This window comes from Anopheles arabiensis, chromosome 2, assembly GCF_016920715.1.
Source record: "Anopheles arabiensis isolate DONGOLA chromosome 2, AaraD3, whole genome shotgun sequence".
NCBI classification, from domain to species: Eukaryota; Metazoa; Arthropoda; class Insecta; order Diptera; family Culicidae; genus Anopheles; species Anopheles arabiensis.
Genome location: NC_053517.1, coordinates 33,702,363 through 33,723,670, shown reverse-complemented (window position 1 = coordinate 33,723,670; position 21,308 = coordinate 33,702,363). Strand labels below are relative to the sequence as shown.

The 21,308-nt window shown below is 41.4% G+C and overlaps 1 protein-coding gene across 7 annotated transcripts in view; it reads left to right on the top strand.

Moving 5' to 3' along the window:
- LOC120894758 (uncharacterized protein ZK1073.1) overlaps positions 1-21,308 on the top strand; it is a 42,134-nt gene that overhangs the window by 4,193 nt on the left and 16,633 nt on the right. For 2 of the 7 annotated variants that reach the window (XM_040297550.1, XM_040297547.1), the window contains exon 2: positions 3,046-3,280. In XM_040297550.1, coding sequence (XP_040153484.1) covers positions 3,218-3,280 — 63 coding nt within the window. In that variant the 5' untranslated portion in view covers positions 3,046-3,217. Of the gene's footprint in view, positions 1-552; positions 574-3,045; positions 3,281-12,585; positions 12,706-12,777; positions 12,798-13,357; positions 13,802-21,308 lie in introns of those variants that run through there. The other 5 variants (XM_040297548.1, XM_040297544.1, XM_040297549.1 and 2 more) reach the window with 5 other exon arrangements.

Below are 21,308 nucleotides of genomic sequence, written 5' to 3'. Positions count from 1 at the left end.
CAATGCAGCGACATTGTCGGGGGGCAAAATCTTTCACCGTACGACCGGAAGCACTTAGGAAGACAAATTAATGATTTTCCAGCCAATAGTTTCTCACCGCTCCATCGCGTCGAACCGGTTTAGCAGTCGGTTCTAAACCCCCAAACGCTTTAGCTTTATCTTGCCCAACGTCTTGTCTTGGGCGCTGTCAAACGTCTTCCAATCTGTGTCCGCGCGTTTACAAATTGTTGTTGCTTATCAAACCGCGTTGTCGAACTACGCCGGCTGCCTAACAAACAGCTGTTGGGGGCCCCTTGTGCGCACCAACGCTCACTAACGTCTTCGAACGGCCGACACGCTCAACATGCTTATCACAGTGGCTGGTGGGGTGGGGTGGCACAAAGTAAAGTGAAAAAAAACAGAAAAAAACGATTCCACCAACAACATACAGCAACAACCGGCTTTGGTGATAATGGTACCAGCGGCTCGTACCCTCGTACAGTCGGTGTGCATTTGGCAGTGGACGGGATTTTCAGTCGATTCTGTTCACGTGTGGCGTTCGCATTCGATGTACGATGATGGTGGTAATTATTGGTGAGATTGTTGACACTTTCGGTTGGGTGGTTGGTGGCTTTTCTTTAAGATGAGGTGTTGCGGGTGTGGATTAATGCAAGCGTAATCGCTGATTGTGGTAGTGCTGATAAGGGATGGTTTATTTAACAAAAAAAGAAAAGAAGATTTAAGCGATACGAAAGGTTGAATGTGTTTGAGTGCGGATTAAGGAGAGGAAGTAGCGTTGTTAAACATAAATAAATAGTTAAAAATCTATTTTTTCTCAATAACTGAGTTTGTGTCGCTATATCAAGCAAGACTTATTTATGCTTTACGCAATTAACTTAATTCCCCGCTTGTCAGCGTTTTGTTTTGATAATGCCAGATTGAAATTGCTAGTCATACATCAATCCAGAATTCCAGTAGCACCAAATCATTTCTTACAGACGATAAGCATCATCATAAGCCCTGTTTTTACATAAGTCTAAGCTTAACATGTAATAATTTCGGTGTGTTAATGCTATGCTCGTATGAAAAATAATATAATAATTAATCTGTAGTATTTCAACTTGTAATGAAATTAATATGAAGCAATACAGTAGAATCGTCCCATCCAAATTTGTTTTTTGTTACAGTTCATGAATCCTTTTCAAATCAGTTAATGTAAGTGCATCAAAAATAAAAAGTTATCAATTTATTTGTATCTTGTATTTCAAGCTCATACATGGAAGTGTATCATGCATCAAACGCTAGACAAACGGATTGGAACTCGGTAGAGCATTAGGAAATTGTCTGGTTATGCTCTTAAACCCTATTTATAGCAACATTTCATGAGAAATACACATCCATCTAATGGCTTCCAGAAGACAGGTGCAACAAAATTCTAGTTTAAACGTTAGCTCCAGGAATCAGAAAATGATTAACAGCAGTGCTCGGCAAACTTTCTGCATGAAAAAAAGGTCAATTTTCATAGAAATGTAGACATTTAATTTTAGGAAGAGCTACAGAGCAAAATACAGAGTGATGAGAGAGAGAGAGAGAGAGAGAGAGAGAGAAAGAGAGACTAGGTCACCTTGATTTGAAATTCATTTTTTTATGTAGAAGTGTCAGTCCCGGCCGTATTGGTTAACAATTTATATAGTTTAGTTTAAGTTCTTATTAAAATACTTTCAGATATTTGGAATCTATTTTCCAGCATCTTAGTAAAGAAATACAATTTTCAAATCATTCGAAAAATAAAGCAATAGAATTGCCAAATTGATGTTATACAGTGGAGCACCGTTTATCCGGATACCTTTTATCCGGCCATCCGTTTACCCGTGCTGTTGAGAAATGACAGTTCCACATAAAGGTGACATTGCGTCCTGAGGAGGATATTTGAACAATCAGTTTTCATATCACATACCAATTAGCATACCAAAAAACAATATGATTAATAGCGAATTTAAAATATTCTCATTGAAACATGTAGTTAATAAAAACTGGGTAATTTTTATCAAACTATACGATTTATTTCCAAAAACCATAAGGAATTTGTGATTAAATATATCATTTGACTCATTATCTGTGTAATTCACATATCCAGGCGAGGTGAAGTCCCGATGCTCCACTGTATTTTATGCTTTATTATATAAATAAGCATAGTCTGCTGTTATTATCTTCCAACTAATGTAATACTCAATGTCTGAAATTTATGAGCGTTTTCACTAAATATTATTGTTATCCTACTTACTTTGGAAACATAAATCTGCTTATTACCTAACCTGAAGTGTGTGATATTCCCATTATAACCAACATTTTTAACATTTTTAATTTGCGTTAGATACCTGTCCAATATCTCCAAGTTCGGAATATTAACCCCCCCCCCCTCCTACCATTTACTCAAGTTCAGAATATTTTATTTGTAGATTTTCCTGAAATCATTTCATGTACCTTTGATCGCCTCGTTTAACAGCTATAGGCGCAATTATGGAGAGTTCAAAATAACCCTACTACAGCTCATAACCCACTGGTATTTCCGAGCAAAAAAGTATTTTATTTCAACCTTGCTTTACAAAACTATACCACTGATACAGTTTTTGGTAGCTATTTCTTGCAAATTAGGCAAACAACTTTAATTATTTGATAATATCCTACTGTTCAATAATACAAAATAAAAATAAAACTAGAGTAAAAAGAAAGTATCACGACAGTGATCGCGTCTGCGATTGCGTTACGCTCCGTGATCTATGACACAAATTATCATCATTCATTGTTTCGGATACTCATACGCTAATCAGCAAGAGTGACAAAAGCACTCTTTTCCGCCCGGCCCGATATCCCTTTGAATGATTAATTGTGTTCAATCGATTGTAGAAGCAGAAAACAACCCGGAGGCAGTGCCTTTCAGTGTCACTACAAATATAAGATTGATGCAAAAAGGGTGTTCACCGAACGAGCATTTCTTCTCAGTGTACTGAGCACACCTGAACCTTCGTCAGCATTTTGACAGCACGCTTTCCTTTTTACCTATAGGACCAACAGCAGCTTAAAGTGATTTAGCGTAAAATAAAGCAAACGTTCCTACGTGTTTAAAGTTCTAGCCTGTTTAGTGCAGTGTTTGTGTGTGTGTTCTAGTGTGTGTGTGTAAGAGTGTTGGTGTATCCATTTCCATTTCGACCTAGCGTAACAAGTAACCGAGGGCAAGATGAGCAGTGCCCAGGATCGCCGAGCTTCGTTTGCCCGTCGTGCCGAAAGTTTAATGGAGAAGGTAAGTGCAACGGGTGGAGGTTTTTTCTGCTCTTTGATTATTGCAAACTTTATTAACGCTTCCCACCGCTCCTGACTTCATTATTCGAGCGATGAAGATGAAAGGTGTGTAAATTTTAAAATAATTGCCAACTTTTGCATTCCACGCTAATGTTTGCGTCAGTTCGGGTAATAACTTGTTCGCGCGGTGGAATGCATAAACTTGCCGTCAACGTTGAGCTGCTTGAGTTACTTGCTTTCGGGGAATCAAATTTTTCACCCAGCTAAACACCCTGCAAGGGAAGAAGGGAATGTTGGCGAATCGGCCACTTAGCGCTAGCAAAACGTTATATTTACGAGACAACCTTTCAAACAGTACCACTCCGTGTGGAGGATTCTGCGATTGGGAGACGATTTATACGCTTTTTTGGTGCTACATTCGTTGTGGGGAGATTTGGGCGAAAAATAGGGGAACTGTGCTAAGGTGGGTGGACTGTTCAATAGCCCAGTTGATTGATGGAGATGCTGTGTGGTAACGTGGCACACATTTCCCGACAGAGAGAGAAAGAATGATTTGATTTTTAACTTTTCGCAAGATACTAGGCATGCCGTTGCAACACATTTGTGTGAATGTAAGAAAATGCTACAATATTTCCTATACGATGAAACAGTTCTCTTTAACCATTCTCCAGTTTATACTACAGCAGATAATCTTGTTTTTAAATGCCCTCGAAAAAATCGGTGCTCAGCGATGTAAACCGTTTTTTTTTGGGAGAAGAATTTTGCTGGAAAATTACTCCGCAAAGCTGGTGCAAAGCATGATTATCATTATGCTAATTGGATTGAGCATTGCTAACGCTTTCGGTACGACGCCGTTGCTTAGCGTTGGAGCAAAGTTTTCCTCTAGCGGGAAAGCTTTAATGTTGTACCGAGCGATTAAGCTCCACATCGTTAAGTGATCAAGGTTGTTAGGATTTGTTGGACGAGATGACATGGTTGGAGGGATCTTCACAGGTAGATAAATGTTTAGAATAGCTGGAATCGAATGTAGTGCTGCTGGAAAAGTTGTAAAATTTCAGATCTCTCCATAATTAAGGTGCGACGAGCATGAAGTAAACATTGAATTATACGACAGGAAACTTGAAATATGGCAGATAAGAAACCGTATTGACAAAATAATCCTCTTAACATCCTGATTAAATCCAACACAGCATTTTTCAGGATTAAAAATGCAGTCATTCGTAGAAGTGTCGCAAAAAAGCAAACGCCCTCTATGTGTATGAACAATTAATAAAATATTCATGATTATCATGAGAAGTAGATAGTTGAAATAAAAAAGAAACTGAATTGTTGTGGTTATATTTCCCCCCTGATATGTTAGGTTCTTTAAAGGTGCACAATTCTTTCTTTTTTAGTATAAGTTAAAACATACATCATCAACAAATCATAATGATGACGTTTTGATCCTCCACAGCTAGAACGTGACTGAATGAAACTTGCTATACTGAGAAACTGATATCGTCGAGACGAAATAATTATAATTACCAAAGAAAAATTACTATCATTCTACGGTGCTAGATTGTGCTTTTGGTACCGATGCGTACCGTCTCATGACCGATTTGCTTGTATAATGGTTCCTATTTCCAACCATTCACAACCATCAACGAAGTGTCTCGCTAGAGCCTGAGAGTAGAAGGATATCTGTTTTATTACGAACATAACCCATTTCCCTCCATAAACCCACCCAACGATAATGGCAAGCGGTGGCTCTGGCCCGCAGCCACTGCTTTGTGTTTATTTATTCCGGTCTTAGCATGATAGTGGGTGAAATTTTAGACATCCCAAGGTGCCCGAAGGCTGCCCAAAAACTCATCCACCGTCACGTCGGGTGCCCATGCGTAACTGTGCCTGTTCCGCAGGATACGCGCATAGGTGTTTGGGCACCTCGAAACCCCCCCGTGAGGTATTTATCATTGTCAGCCGCGTGAGGGACGGTGTGTGTCTGTGTGTGACCCAGGTCGTTTGTTGTCCTTGCATAAGCGTGCGACCGAACAGGTGTCGGCGAAAGGGAATGAGTAATAGCCACCGGCACCGGTACGAAAGCATGGTGTTTTTTTTATTATTATTTCGGGGTTTTTGTGTGTCTGTTTGCGTTCGCATGCGTGTGTGTGGGTGCTCGTAAATGACGCGAGAAAATTAGAAATCCGCGCAAGATGATTGCTCGTCTCTTTTCAGTTTTGCACACAACACTAAGATGATTGCAATTATTAGCGCTGTTGAAGACATAAGCGATTTGGGGCAGGTTTGATTGAGACTGTAATGACCCTCTACTACAACTTTGTTGTTGTGTATTTAATTGTAAGGGAATATTCATTAGGTAAGGATTTCTAGTTTCCATTTTCGAGAAATTTTATATTTTAATTTTTAGATGAATGGCTACAAAAATGCAAAAATCTAAAAAGAAAATCAAAACATGAAATTTAGTCTTCTTTTTGATTTTGTCACTTATGCGTCACCCTAAGTAAAGCAGAATAAAAATCCTCAAAAATAGGAAATAGTTGCTTGGAAGTAGGTATGTGTTGTCGATCATCCAACAAGCGATTTCGTAAATTTACAAAAAAGCGTTGTGCAGAGAAAAGCTTTTTTTCTGTTAAACTTTTTTATCAATATTGATAATTGTGTCCCATTCTTTCGTCTGTTGTTGGCCTGAGCCTTTTGTTTTTCGTCTTAAGTTAATAAAATAATTGGAAGGAATATATAGAGATGATGCATGATGAGATTAAAAACAAAAGTTTCGGTGTGCAGTCCCATTTTTATGCGTGAAATAGTCTTTATGAGCTGTTGAAGGTGTTAAATGTTAAAATTATATCCAGATGCAGTAAATAATTCCCATTGTGGAATGTTTTTCTCACCTATATCCGTATCTTTGCTGGCTGTTTATCATTGACTTTAAATTTGCCTTCGTTCTAAATATTCCTTCCCTATCTGTCGCCGGACCGTCTAAAACTGGTACTCCTCCCACGGTCAAGTCAACCGAAACAATCATCAACTGCTATGGGACGTAAAGCCAGGCTGGGTCAGATAAGTGTGACAATTTCAAGCTGCCATCGTAACACGTGCCTCACTAATGAGCCCAAAATCGGTAGCACTCGGCCGCAAAGATAAGAGGACTGTCATAGGTGTAGCGGTGTATCGATAATGTACCGATCGTGACAGATCTACCCCTGCAAAGTTATTGTAAACAGTAAGTGGCGCATCGGCTAGTTAAAGATAAATTTAGACCCTGTTTCATTATCTCTCCTTCTTCCCGTGACGCAATCTCGTGACCGACTGCAGTGCACCGAACCGAACCATTGACGCTGGACGCTTCCATCGATGAGAGGGGGAGGGGTTTAAATTCGCCTTCTGCTCGATCGATTAGACCGGACGGCAATTATCTACTGTTGCGCCATCAGCTAGCCCTTTTTGCCAATTGATACAACGGTGATAAATTAGCCTTAACTATGGGCTGGAGGCAAAAAAGAGGAGCAGAAATAGAGCGCCTTTTGTCAATAGCGAGCGGTTCGTATCGGTTCGGATGGGTGGGTGCAATTGATGAACGCTTGCCAAGCTATTTCCCTTATCGATGCAGCACGTTGCCATGTACCTGCAGTTTCGATAGATGCAAAGAAACGACAACGATCTTTCGCCTGTTCCTTTCGATTGGCTGGGACGATACAAACTAGCAGGGCAGTGAGCAGTTCATCGTTGTTGACAGCGTTAGAAAAGGGACAGAGGAAGAGGGGGGGCAAGTGCGCAGTACGGGACTGTCCGTTAATTGAAATGGCAAATGTGAGCAATTGCTCCGGATGCAAACGAGCCCTTTCGTTCGGCTGGCCGCACCTAACCTTAATTCATGCATCCACAATGGCACAAACAAAGCTACACACACACACACGTATGCACACTGTTAGATGTAACCCCCTTCCCACCGAAGCCCCCCCCCCCTCCACCTTTGCCCAACCCCTTTTGGGGAGAGGAGGATCGTGCGAAACGCACAGGACGTGGGGTGTTTGTTTGTGAGATCGTTTATTTTTCGATCTGCTTGCTTCTGCGGTAGAGTCGTACACTTCATTTCAAAGGCCTTCAAAAGGTCCCACCCACCCCACTCGCTTCCCCCTTTTAAATCCACTGTGCGAGCGAGATATGAAAACATAAACAAGAAGATTATTACAACCTTCCCATGCCCAAGCCGGTGGCGCATTCGTGGCGTAGCGGTACCGCGCGATGGATGATGATTTTTCGCTTCGAATGCAAAACAGCAGAAGTAACCACCAACAGAAAAAAAAAAAAAATGTGCTGCGCGATATCGTTCGTCCGTTTTGCTGCTGATGGCAATGATGGCGTCGATGGCAATGATGGCCAATGATGATGGCCCGATCGTACCCGTACACCACACTCAGGCGCTCGCTTGATGGGTTAATTATTTTTAGCGAGATGCGAGATGAATTGGTTCCGCTGCGTATCGTGTTTGCGTGCGGTGCCGAAATGGTAACCGCGCGGGACAGGACGAGCGACATGGTGGAAAGGGTACGTGCGGGCAGGGCGGTTTGTTTTTCTTCGTTGGGTGGAAGCGGCGGCCAGTGCGGCGGGACGGATGGTTGTACAAGTGGTTGCTGGTTTTCTCTACTTAGCACCTAGCACTCGTCTTGCGCCTCTACAGTGCGGGTAATAAGTGTAAGGAGATTATTACATTAAATATAGATTACTGTGGTGGGTCGTTGGTGAGTTATACATTTGATTATTTAGAAAGCAATTTAGAATATATTAACCAATTTACAAAGTGGACAGGGGCTGCAGTAAAACTGGTTGCTAACAGGAGGTTATAAAACAGTTATGTTTAGTAAATAAGAGTTTGGCATGAATAAGATCTCAAAAAATTCTAACGGAATACTAAAAAATTGAAAAAGATTTTTTTAAATAAATTTTATTTGTTAAATATAATGAAATCAAAGTCATCAAATCAATGACATTCTAACAGTAAAAATTAAACCACAATACTTGTTAGATGAGATTTTATTCAATATTTCAAATCTGTAATACTTTTTGCTTATTGCTTATTTTCAAATTACTTATTGAGAAGTTACGAGCTTAAGAACTGCTTAAAAGAATTAAATTGATAAAATGCTACAAACGAATAATTGCATCAAGTGTGCAGCTTTTTTTTATAAACAATATGGGTAATTTATATTGCAATATGAATATTTAAAATGTTTTTCTCTACTATTACCACAATATGTATGCCAAGCTTATAGTGATAATACTAAATATTCAAATCTGCTTAAAGAGTTTATGCTGGACAAATCAAGCATAAAATATAACAAAACCAAACACAAAAAATGACAATTTTGCATACTTTTATAATAATTAGTTACAAAAAGAACATTGGTTGTTGATGCAGAATTATCATTACCTTTCTAAGAAGCCATTTCCCTTTGAGTATGATGTGATCATGTTATTATCATGAAACATTGTTCAGCTATACTTCTAGTCCGCAGATTTCTAATGAAACACAATACGCCCGGTATATGAGAAATCCCTAGAGGGAATGCTATTTTGGTCTTCATCTGCTGGCAGATAAACGTGCTGGACTTGCTATGAGCCGAGTGGCTCATTATATACCTTTTGCGGTATTATTCATTCACAGAAAGGTACAGCCCTCGGCATGATGTGTTCATTCTCGTTGATCTCATCTCTGTTAAACTCTATCCTTTGCTAACTTATCGTTCAGCTCAATAATGCTTCGTATTATTCCAGCTTACATCTCACAGTCATTCACATCAAACTGCAATAGTACGACAGCCAAGGGTATCGTACTACCGCAAATGCTTAATAAGGCAAAGCTTTCCTCCGTACAACGCACCGGTCAAGAGAGTGGCAGTAGCACAAATTGCCACCAAACAAGCCACACACGGAGTGAAAGAGGTTCACTTGTTTTCACTTGTCCTACACTTTAAGAGGCACAACAGCTCTCACCTATTTTTTTTGTTTTTTTTTTTTTTCGATGACACCAACGCACTCGCCAAGGTGCCAGAGATGATCAGTACGATTCATTCGCAAAGCACACCGAACCACCCAACCAGGCACAAAGCTGTGTAGAGCTTGCTCCCAGCGGCCCTTAAGCAGTCTCGGTCGTTGTATCGCTCGGTCTTACCTTCCTTGCTTCGCTGAGCTTTCCACTGACGTCATGCGGAGGAGGACACTCCTTACAGTATGGTAGCGCTCCCATGCAAAACTATGTTCATGTCTGGTGCCGTAAGGTATGGTGCCTTATTATCCATCTTACCTCAACGCTATGTCATGAGTCCCGCTAGTGAGCTAGCCCACTGTTGCGCGGAAAGTGTTCTTCCACGCTGTTCCGACACCGTACCACCCCGTGGCACATCCGGCCGCTGGGATTGCATGAATTGTTAACGGTGTTTGAAGCATTCCCCTTGCAGGCCAAGCCAAGGTTGACATTACCATCCGCTCCTCGGTTAAACCAGGTTGCAGAGGAAAGGGGCCACATTGTTCCAGTGCTGTGCTAGTGTTCGGGGTGCGGGACGCGTGCGGGTGTCACCTTAGGAGCTATGTTCATAATTCATGAGATTAGAAATAAGCTCGGCGGCCGGGGTGGTAAGAAAGAGAACCCGACGAAACCGTCACTGTAAGCGAAAGGGTAAAAACACAGACAGAAAGGGAGAGCAAACTTAACTGCTGAGCGAACATGCTACTTACCAGTGTCTTGGTACTTTCACTCACGCATGGACGGTGAAGAAGCTGTACAAGGTGTTTGAATGTGTGCCGGTTTGTAGGGGCTTTCAAGATTGGACACATTCTGCACTTCAAGCTACAGAAAGTCAAAGGGCCAAAGACGGGCCCAAGTGTAGCGCTCATGCTCGTGTAAGCTCGTCCCTCTTGCTGCTGGCCATCGTTCGATCATCGCCGGTGTGCCAGTAGTTTGTGGGTTTTGTAGCTGCAACTGCAAGTCAAGCTCAGACCTGTGGCAGACCGTAAAGTGCATATGGCAGCGATGGTTTAAAATTTCCCTCCGCCCCCGGGTTTCCTCAGATTAGCCTAAACGGGAGCGCGTATGCACCTCGGTGCCGTGTTTGATAATTTGATATCTCTGATCCATTTGACCCTACCTGGCTAGGTGTGTGTTTGTGCTAGGAGAGGGAGGAGGTTGCAGGTTGCCCTAGATAATGCCCGGATTGTCATGCAGTCTGCATTATGGTTTGAGATGCCCTCGTCCCAGCGACTTTGCGCAGAGTTTATGCATTTTTCCTACAGTGCACTCTGCAGGCAACGGTGCGCGTTTGTGCTGGTGTGTAGTTTTGATAAATAGTTTATGCTTTGTAGTTTACTTTAATGAATGATATCATGGCACTGTCTTCTGAGAAATTTACCATCAAAGTGCAGTAAGCGGGCGACGAGGGCTTTGGAGCTATAGCAAATCATCCTACACTGCTTGCTGCAAGCAGATCGTAGCGAAGATAGTCAGGTTGGGTATGGTTAGGAAATGAATAAATATGTAAATATCATAAATGAACTTTTTAATAGTATTCATACTTTTTGTACTCTTATCAGCGCATTGGTGAATAAGTACAGGCAAGCAGTATAACTGTGGGAAAGCATGGGGAAACATGATGAGAAGATATGTTCTGATGATTTACTTCATCATATCAGCTAATTTTAATGAACGAGCTGTGGCATTTTCCCATAAGTTTTGACATTTTCTTCAATTTTTTATGTTTTATTGTAAGTATGTGTAACGAGGCTATACTGCTTGTTTCTTTTAAAACAAACAAAAATTACATTACTAATTAACAGTATATGTAAAAATTATAATTTACAATCTTCTTTGCTACTGTTCTGTTGATTAAATGAATAATTTTGAACCAAATATATGAACACGAAAAAAATCCCTTTTTTTCCATATTTTTAAAAGTATTTATTATGCTATTTGTTATGGGGGTTTCCCGTTTAAAAGTAATGCTTAAAGATTACAATACCATCTTACATAAATAAAATAGTTTTAGCACAAACAAATAAACGATTCAACTGCTTTATACATTTGTATCATGGCGAAAACCTTAAACCTATCAATCCTTCGCGCAACTGTCCGTCCGCAGTCGCAGTTTGCTTCCCTGTAAAAGCAAAAGTATCATCATTCATCCCTTTATCGTATTACCTTAACCGTCACGAAATGACGCGGCCCACAGTCAAACTTTACAGCTACCGGTCGGAGTGCAGATAAAATGGGTTGACCACCTTCAAGATTCACCCCTGAGTGTGTCCCCCCCATAAGTCAGCGGGAGGAAAGGCCACCGCCAATTTGACCACAAACCAACATCAGGGATGCATCTGGTTTTGGTCGTACATGAGGTTAAATTTTGCCTTCGGTTTTACATTTCGGCTGCTTCTACGAAAGGAAAAGACGGTAGATGTCCCTAACGGTGCCCGTATCAGGGCGAAAGGTTAACGAACGACGCAATTCGACGCCGTTTCTGGTCGATGAAGGGAAGGGGCTGGGTAGAGCGAACATGTTTCCAGGGTGGGAGAAAAAGCGCGCGCAAGGAAACAATGTTGTTCCTGGTATTCCTTCAGGAAAAGCATTTTCAACCATTTTGAGGGACAGAGAGAGAGCGCGCACAAACAAATGTGCTCCCATTCTCTGAGTTTTCCCGATAACTTTCCCGGTTCTCGTTGTGTGAGTGCCTGGTGCGCATGTGTGTGTGTGTGCAGAGAATCGAGAACGTGGAACTCATTGTTGGCTCAAGTGTGCCTTGCCTTTCTCTTCGTTCTATGGATTTTTACTCACTCGTTCCTCCTGTCCGCGCTTATCGGCGTAGTCGGTAAAGCAGAATCACAACAAACAAAGCAAGCGCGTGATGGCACAACAGAGACACTCAAACACTCGCGCCCTTTTTCTGAGCAACAATGTTTTCGTTGCTCCGAGAATGGGATGTACTAAGTGGGTGCCCTATTCGAACAAGCTCAGGAAAGCAGGTCGGCCTGCTCCTTGTAATAGAAGAACACAAAAAAAAGAGTCGGTATGAAGGAAAATGTATGACGTACTTAGGAAACCCTACCAATCCACCCAGGGTCGAGCGTCGCTCCCGGTTGCCCATGCTTTCCCGTACCTACCTACCACTCACCCATGCCAGCCCGCATCGAGTTCTGCACGAGTGATAAAAGAGTCGGGCCCCGTACCGGAGTCCCTTTTCTTCCCTTCTCTCCTTCGTCGTTCGCGCACCGGAATGGTGAATGAGTCCCACGCATCGGGGCTGCGCTTATCGATGGCGTACGGGCTGTGGCGCATTTCAGTTTACCTTCGTTGCTCGAACAGCTCACTAGGTTGGTTGTCCGTTTTGACCGCTTCCACAACGAAATACTAACGACGTCATTCGGTGTCCTCCGTTAAGGGTGGTTATCTGTTTGCCATCGTTGCACATCCAAATTTTTGACATGTTTTTAGTGTGTAGTGTGCAGAAAAAGAATAAAAACGTGAACGAATGGTAGAAACGGAAGAAAAACAAACACAAACGATGAGAAATTAGTGAACCAGCACCGCTGAATCTACTCCCCAACGGCCCCCCAAACGTGTGGCGACTGTGGTGTGGAATTCAGGCGGAAAAGCATTGTCGGGCCGAGCCCATTCCATTCCCACTGCTGTTTGGCTTCTGTTTGATTCGCTTTTGCAAATTGCAGCTTGGCAGAAGGGAAGAAAGCACAGCAAAAAAACACGCCAAGCACGCTTTTGTCCACCCACAGAACAATAGCTGCCAGTGGGGTGGCAATGGTTGTGGACTGAATTCTGCTTTTCCGTCTCGATTTTGAATTCCGCCACATTGCCCGCCAGGTCAACGGTTAAGGGAAAACTGAATGTTTGTGTGTGTATGTGTATGTGTGCCGTAGGGGTGCGTCGTTCGCTTTCCAGTGATATGGCGTTGAGTGCAGTGAAAACAAAGGCAAACTTTTCCCCAGGGAGGAGGCTTTATGAGATTTTAGTGTTAGGATAGATTTTTTAAATATTTTTCCAAATTTTCATAATTTTATTCTTTAAAAACATCACTAGCAAAACAACAAATGTGTAAGAAGCAGAGGAAGATATCATACGCGCAGTGATTGTGGTGAGAGTGATAAAGCTTGACATCTATTTGTGAGTAAGCAGCTTAACAAGTTAACGCGCAAAATAGTGACATAAAGCTTCTGAAATCAAGTCACCAACGTTTTTGCGTAGTTACGTACAGGCGAAACGAAAACCAAAAAAATAACATAATCAGCCGGAACCAGTTTAGGGTGAAGAAACGCATAAAACCGACTCAAAAAAACAGGCACAGGAAGTTGATCCCTTTGAACAAGCACCCAAACATCAACACACACATACACCTGCAGCTACCCTACGGAAGAACATCCATCCAGCAGCAGCGCCAGCAGAACCGGGAGGATGGAAAAGCCGAAAGCGAACGACACAGCATCGGCCATTCCGGTGGGTTCTCCATCGGCGAAGGGCGTTCATGTACGTATCTACTGCTGTCGTTGGGTGATGTTGGGTGGGGAACGAAGGGAGTGGTTTCATTCCATGATGGCGAGGCGCAGCGAAACCTAGAACAGACATTTCAGCGACGGTAAGAAGGACGTTGCCAATATCCTGTTGTAGCGAAAGCAGAACGCGAGCAAGTTGTTTCTCCCTGGCTGGCGAACGTAGGCAGCAGCAGCTCGCTTGGTTCTCTTTCGCTAGGCACGTTGTATTTTATGGCCACCTAATCTGTGTTCCGTTTAGGTTGACTTAACGTAAGGATACAAAATGGTTGGTTGGTTGGTTGGTTGACGAGACAAATGAAAACAGTTTTTCGCTCGAAAACTCCAGATGAATGGGATGTTGTTAGAAGGGCTTTTACGTTGTAGGGTTGCAATGGTATGTTGTTTTGAATAGGTGTTGCTATAATCGATTGGGGCAATTACAGCATGGTGCCAATTTGCGCCGTTTTTTGGAATGAATGGGTACTATCAAAAACCAAACACAGAAAAACATGAGAACAAGATGCTAGACAATATGGAATTTATTCTGAGCGCCTTTACTTGTCTTTTTAATCTAGCCAACTGCTAATCAAGTAGCTATGCAAATAGAAAGGTATGAGTAAATGAAGGAATATTTAAGACTGCAAAGGTTTTGTACAAAATGCAGCAGGATATCAGAGTTGATAACATATCAAGAGATTGATTACAGCTTTTAAGGCAGCATTATACCCAGCCAAAGATTATTTATTATGTTTATTTACGTTTTTAATGCCTCAGCATTCTGGTACACTTTCCAATAGTATGGTGAATAAACGAAGAACTTCAATTGGGCGCAAGTTTCGCCTGACGTTCTATCCTCCATATTGTTAAGAGCAAAAAGTGTTTTTTAATTAATTTTAGGATAAATTATGTCAAGAGATCTCAGGAGATTATTAGCTTATTTATTACGCTGTTAGGTTTATTCCATTTGTCAGATTGTGATTGTGATCGTTTAAGTCTTACAGTAGATCACATTCCAAAATTTTCCCTACTTGTATTAGCGCAGAATTCTTAATTACAATAAATTAGATTTGTACATGTTCCATTATTTTTTTTAATAACAGAGATGGACCATATCGATAAATACTTCTATTTTTTACCCTTTTTTTATATTTTAAGGCAGAAAGCTGAAATTTCAGTCAGACAGTGAAATAATAGTCATTATCCGGGTTGTTCATTCATTCGACAGTTACGTTATGAAAAATGTTATAATACTTTTAATTCGAATTGGAAACTATCGAATCACACAGTTGTTAACCTTCTTCGACCAACTATATTTGGTTCAGTTAAAATAAATAATAATAATCATTCATGAACTAACCTGATCGATCAAGGCTGAAATAATCCAAGCTGCAAATATGAGGCAATTTTTGCGAGTGATTTTGTATCCAATGATGATTTCAGCCGCCAACAGTGAAACTCCATGTAAAAAAGCTAGCCAAAATCGTAAAAATTTTCATAGCAAAGGGTTTTTTTTTACCTACCAAACAAGTAATAGTTACGAATGGAATCCTAGTCCTAGCAGCTTTTTTGTGTTGCTTAGAAAAAGATTATCACAGCTATGCGATACTAAATGCGTCAATGAATAAACTGTGTTAATAAAAAAATCTTCATTTTCTTCAAAACAGTTCCCAAATTTAGTATTACGTTCACAAAGTTTTTTTTCTATTTTTAAAATATTTATTATATATAAAAGCAATATGTTAGTTTTGAGATGCTCCTCCTAAATTTAATAAATATTATAATTCAAAATAAGATTTTCTGCATTGTTTTACAACAGTTTTACTGGATCTATAATAACCTCAATCGTTGATGTATTCTATAATTCTTCTTCTATGGCACAACAACCGTTGTCGGTCATGGCCTGTCTCTACCACACACTAGTAGGTGGCTAGGCATTCAGTGAATTATTGATTTACCCATAGCAGGATAGTCAGTCCTACGGTTCTGCATGCTGATAATGTTCGCCGTTAAACATTAGTTTTCCTCCGAACGCGTATCACCGTCAAAAAGTTGATAAAACTGTTGTTCCATCTTCCCATGGATGGAAAATCGATTTTTCGTTGATGCTGATGCATTGAACCAGTGCACGGAATACACCACCGAACAGCAAATGAACTTTCGAAAACTTTATAATAACAGACGAAGCAACTCTTGCCATTTCTCCAAATCCACCGAAAGCAAACGAATAATTGATCATTTAAAGCTACCCGGGCACGGTTCTAACGATGAATGATCATCATTTTAATATGCAGGACGCTGAACGCCCAGCATTATACAAATAGTCTGCACAATAACAAAAAAAAAAAAAGAAAGAAAGTCAAGCAATATTAAGCAACGCTCCCTTTTTGGTGTGTATTCTGTCCGTCGATTTCCCCAACGGCGAACGATTCCACATCCCTAAACCATCGGTGTCCCCTTTTTATTTCATCCATGGTACGCTGTGCCATTCGCATCACCCGATGAGATGATAAATGACAACCACACCAGACCCTTGCGAACGCTGTGACGCCATGCTCACGAGCATTCTGCAGCGAGTTTAATATTTGTATCGCCCTCCAGCATAGCGAGGGCGGCACAAAAAGCCTACCAAAGGCAACGGGAATGAGGGAGGGAGCGCACGTTTTCTGCACTCATAATGTGCAGGCTACAAAATGAGGTCGACACTGATGTTGCTGAAGCGCATTCCAGGGAGGGAGTGGGGGGGAATGTTAGGCTTTGTGCATGCGGCAGCAGCAGCAGCAGACACTGTTTGCGGCTCAAACAGTGCATGCTTTTGTGGAAGTCTTTCCGGGTAGGGAAAAGTGCCATGGCTGGGGAAAAATAATCAACAACAGCGAATGGAGAATTGATACCCGGGCAGAGTGAATGTGAATGGGAAGAAGAAAAAAAAAACACGAAACAAGCCCGTAAAAGGGAACTGTCCTAGAAAAAGTGCCCCCAGGATGAAGGACGGCAAAGGCAAATGAAAGCTGTGAAAAAGTTTTACAGTGACGTAGACGAACCGATTGAAGAAAGAAAAAAAAATGGAACCAAAGCATATGGAAACGGAAAAGAGAGCAAGAAAAAAAAATATGTTGTGCAAAAAATATTAAACCAGAGAACGTCACACGATGGCGAGATGAGCAGAAAGTGTCCTGATAACTTTGCTTTTTTGTTTGGTCCCTCAAAAGTGTTATCCATCCATCGTGAAAAATTGGCACGCGACTAGCTTGATGGAGAAACTTTCAAACAAAAAAGTGTGAGCCAACGGCAAGGTAAACGGCGAGGGCTGAAAATGTGTATATAATATTTATGATTGCATTTTGTTTTTTGCTTTATCTAGCGCCTATTCCCCCTATTGACAAACGCTAAATTGAATGATACGAACGAAGACAACCAGCTCCCATCCCATCCGAAACTGTGATGTGTTTCCGAACCGTGGATTGATGATGATGTGCTCCTGGTTGTTACCCCTTTCGCGTACTTGTGCCTCGTTGCGGGTACGTCAACTCGAATCACGCCCGCCCGTAATCACGATGCGGGCTTATCGATTATTTCGTGTTTGGCCATTGTCTTTGGCCGTTTTATGGCTTCGGGAAACCTAAACCTTTGGTTCGACTGATCGGCTGATAAATGGTGGAAGCGATTAGACGCACGATACTGTTGTTTATCATTACCCGTGCGCTTCGCAGCGCATATCTTGCGTATGTGTGTACGTGTGAGTTTTTTGACGGATTTAAAGTGAAAACAAATGTGACCGATTAAAGAGACCGGGAAGGGTAATGTATTCATGGAGCTTTTGGTAAGACAAAAGCTCCTGCCGTCGCTTTTCTCACAGTCACATCACAAATGGGTTACTGATTTATGATTCACAGCCACTGCAAAGCCAATTACTCTTGCTGCACTCTATAAATCACTGCAAGCAGATGGTTTATTTCAACACCGTACTGTATGTAATCAAGCCGAGTCATTTTGTGACCGTGTGCAATGGAGACGCATTTCCTGTCATGGAGACGCCTGGTAGCTGTGGACGATCTCTTGAACGATCTTCATGAAGTGAACCAAGCTTCAAATTGTAGGAAGCAGAGGCACTACATTTCATCATTGATTACCAAATTCACTCACCCATTGCAAAGAATCATCCCTGTTTCCCAAGGGTGAGGATTGATGAACAGTCCGGAAATTGGTAATCTCCGGCCAGTAGTTCCGAGCGGTAGCTTCCTCGAAACGCTCCACCCGTAATTAAGTGCATGCTTATGCATATTCTAGCCTGAAGAAGCTTTCAAGCATCATGTCTTTAGGCTGCGTTAGGGATGAATGTTATAGTTTTCATCATTAAGTCTCTGAGGGGCATCGGCGCTGTATGGGAAGTGGGTTTCTGTCCATTTGCCGTTTTGCCTGTTTTGAATAAAGTCGCCCAGAGCGTGCTGGAGAAGAACGGACCGAAGGCATACATAATGTAGGCGGGTATAAAAGCGCCTTAAGACTACTAGGGATTGCTTTTTACTTTGCACGAGAAGTCGAGCTCAAGAGTTGTTGAAAATGTTAACAGAGGCTGTCTTTCGCATCCTTGTGGAGCGTAAATAACATGGTAACTGGTTGCATGTAAAAGCTTTTCGGAGAAATTAAAGATTAGGTATTCAACAACAATCAGCCGGTCTCGTAGTACAGTCGTCAACTCGTACGACTTAACAACATGCCCGTCATGGGTTCAATCCCCAAATAGACCGCGCCGCCATACGTAGGACTGACTATCCTGCTATGGGGGGAATCAATTAGTCACTGAAAGCTAAACCCACAAGTGGGTACAGGCAGGCCTTGACCGACATCGGTTGTTGAGCCAAAGAAGAAGAAGAAGATTCAACAATCAAAGAAGTGGTCCTTACTGGTCTAGCAGAGTCGTATAAAAGTTTAAATTAATAAACAACTTAGCAAACGAAAGTGCTGTAGGTCCTAGCTAATATCAGTACAAAATTAACTAACTCAAACAATGGTTTAAAATTATTTAAATATTTAACTTTAGTATCACAATATGACATTTCAAAAAGACATGGACGATATGGTATAATTTAACGAATTAGCTTAGCCTAGCTCAATGAACAAAACGTATGTCTCACAAACCAAAAAAGCATTGAAAAAAGCCCAAACACATCACATGCAGATCACATCACAACATACGTAGACGGACGGCTGTCAGTATGCTTACTAAACCGGTCGAAACCAATGATCGTAACGATGAGTACGAGATGCTTCTGCTTCAACTGACAGCTGACAGGTTTCTTATTGAACGTAACAATCTTCCCAATAAATCGTTTTTCCAAGTTAAGACAACTAAACTTAACCTTCGCCGAACGTACACTCACAAACGAGTAGGTGTGTGCAGTTCGGGCAGGGATGCGGGCCCGGCGACAAGCATGTTTGCACGATCGATCAAATCGCAAAGAAATCACGTCCATTACGAGTATCACCATTGGGGCTGGCAGTGTTGATGTTTGACGATTGCGTTGCTTCTTCATCTGCTCGCGTGCCCATTCGCCCACTCGATGCTTCACGATGCCTTAATTCGTTACGACGATCGACCACAACGAGAACGTGGCCAGTATGCTAAATGTTTGAATGTGACCCCATCCTCGGGTAAACGTGGTCCGCTGAGCTGGTTGGTACGATACTAAACGATGGATGCGGAGGATGCGTTTGAAGGCAGCTTTGTTTCTACTGCGGATGGAAGATGTATTTGGGGATGTACGATGATGTCAAAGCTTTAACACTAGAAGCAGTTTTTTGCGACTCATTCGCAGAAAACGTGCTTTTCTTTTGCTCCTCAAACTGGTGCGTCTGTGACTCGGACAAGTGGATGGATGAAGTGAACAATAAAAACGAATGACGTTGAGGGCATGGTTACGCTGACTGAATTGAGAAAGAATGAAGTTGTGGTACGGGTAGAAAAGGAGTAGTCAAAATGTACGTGAAGGATAGTGAATGAGTTTACGCGATTGAACCATAAACCAAGCAATCATCCAATGCGTACCACATCAGCTGGTTGTCGACGTATAGTGATAAAAAGATATGATGATAACGATGAATGTCATTGTGGTTGATCTTTTGTGATGCATCTACAGCAGTGTCTTGTATTATTTTTGTACAAACGGACAGTGAAAAGCGGAACGTAAAAGTGTTTGTTAAGCAATACTGTTGTTCACAGTGCATCGAGCAGCGCGTACTTTAATTGATTGCAATTTATTCGGAATGATGCAACATCAGCAGCTGATAGTGCGAAATGTCATAACAACAGCCCAGTATTGACATTGTAGTTCCTGTGCACTTTACATTAAGTGCAACTACTGTCGGGCCATCGAAGAAGGGTGGGTTTGCCATGCGATCGTTTTATCGCATCAAGTGCGTTTGGCGACAGCACTTGAGACACAGCGACGGACATCACTCATACGGCATCTGATTTGATACAAACTATCGACACAAACTATTGATTAATTTGTGGTGTGTGTAACGTTTTTGAAAATCCATCAAGTGTTGTGATAATGTGGTTAGGTAATGTTGTTAGCGGGGCTTTAATTTGTTATCTCCATGCGGAAAAGTGTTGTTTGCACAAAGTTTTGCTCTATAGCCTTTGCGAAATTGATTCCAGTTGCTAGGGAAGTAGAGTTTTGGTCAAATTGTTTTGTTTGTTTACTAACCAAATGGACTGTACTGTTGTTTTTCAATGAATTGAACTTCAGATAGTAATCAAACAAAAGCAATTCAACTTCCACCTAAGATCGAAAGGTGTAACTTTCCATTAAAATAAAAGTAAATTGAAGAAAACAGCTTTTTGCGAGGCCATTGCAAAAATCTGACTTTCAAATTTGGCAAAACTGTCCACTATATGAGCAAAAGCACACAAAAAAAGAGAAAAAGATCAAAATAAATAATCTTTGTTTTGACGTAACGCCCCATGTCGCCATTCCGGCCTATACAGGCTTTTGAGACTTATTAGTGTTATGTATCCGGATAGTTAGTCCACGGGGAGACGGTGTGATTGGGAAAACGGGTAATTTAAAAATAATTTTAAATCGATGTAGATTGTTACGGCATATATGTACAACATTATTTATTGACAGATTTGTTAAGATTATTCTGGATTAAAAAAAGCTCACATTTTTATAAATGAGTCCAGATGATGAGGACGTGGCAGTAAGCCTTTGGAACCCATTTCGACGTAATATATTACGTTTTACGTTTAATAATTACGTTTAACTTTAGGCTGTAGTATAAATTGCTTATTAAATGGTTCTTCTTTACATATTGGAATCCATGAGATGCTAGCACCTCTCTCCATTTAAACAGAATCTATGATGCGCTTTTCGTATAGTCATCGGAAAAATCATAAGGCTGCTTGAAAGGTGTAGGATAGAGACAAATTTCGATCTCGATGATGTAACCCGATATCGACCAATTTTCCTAAATCAATTCTGCTCAGATAGGTGCTA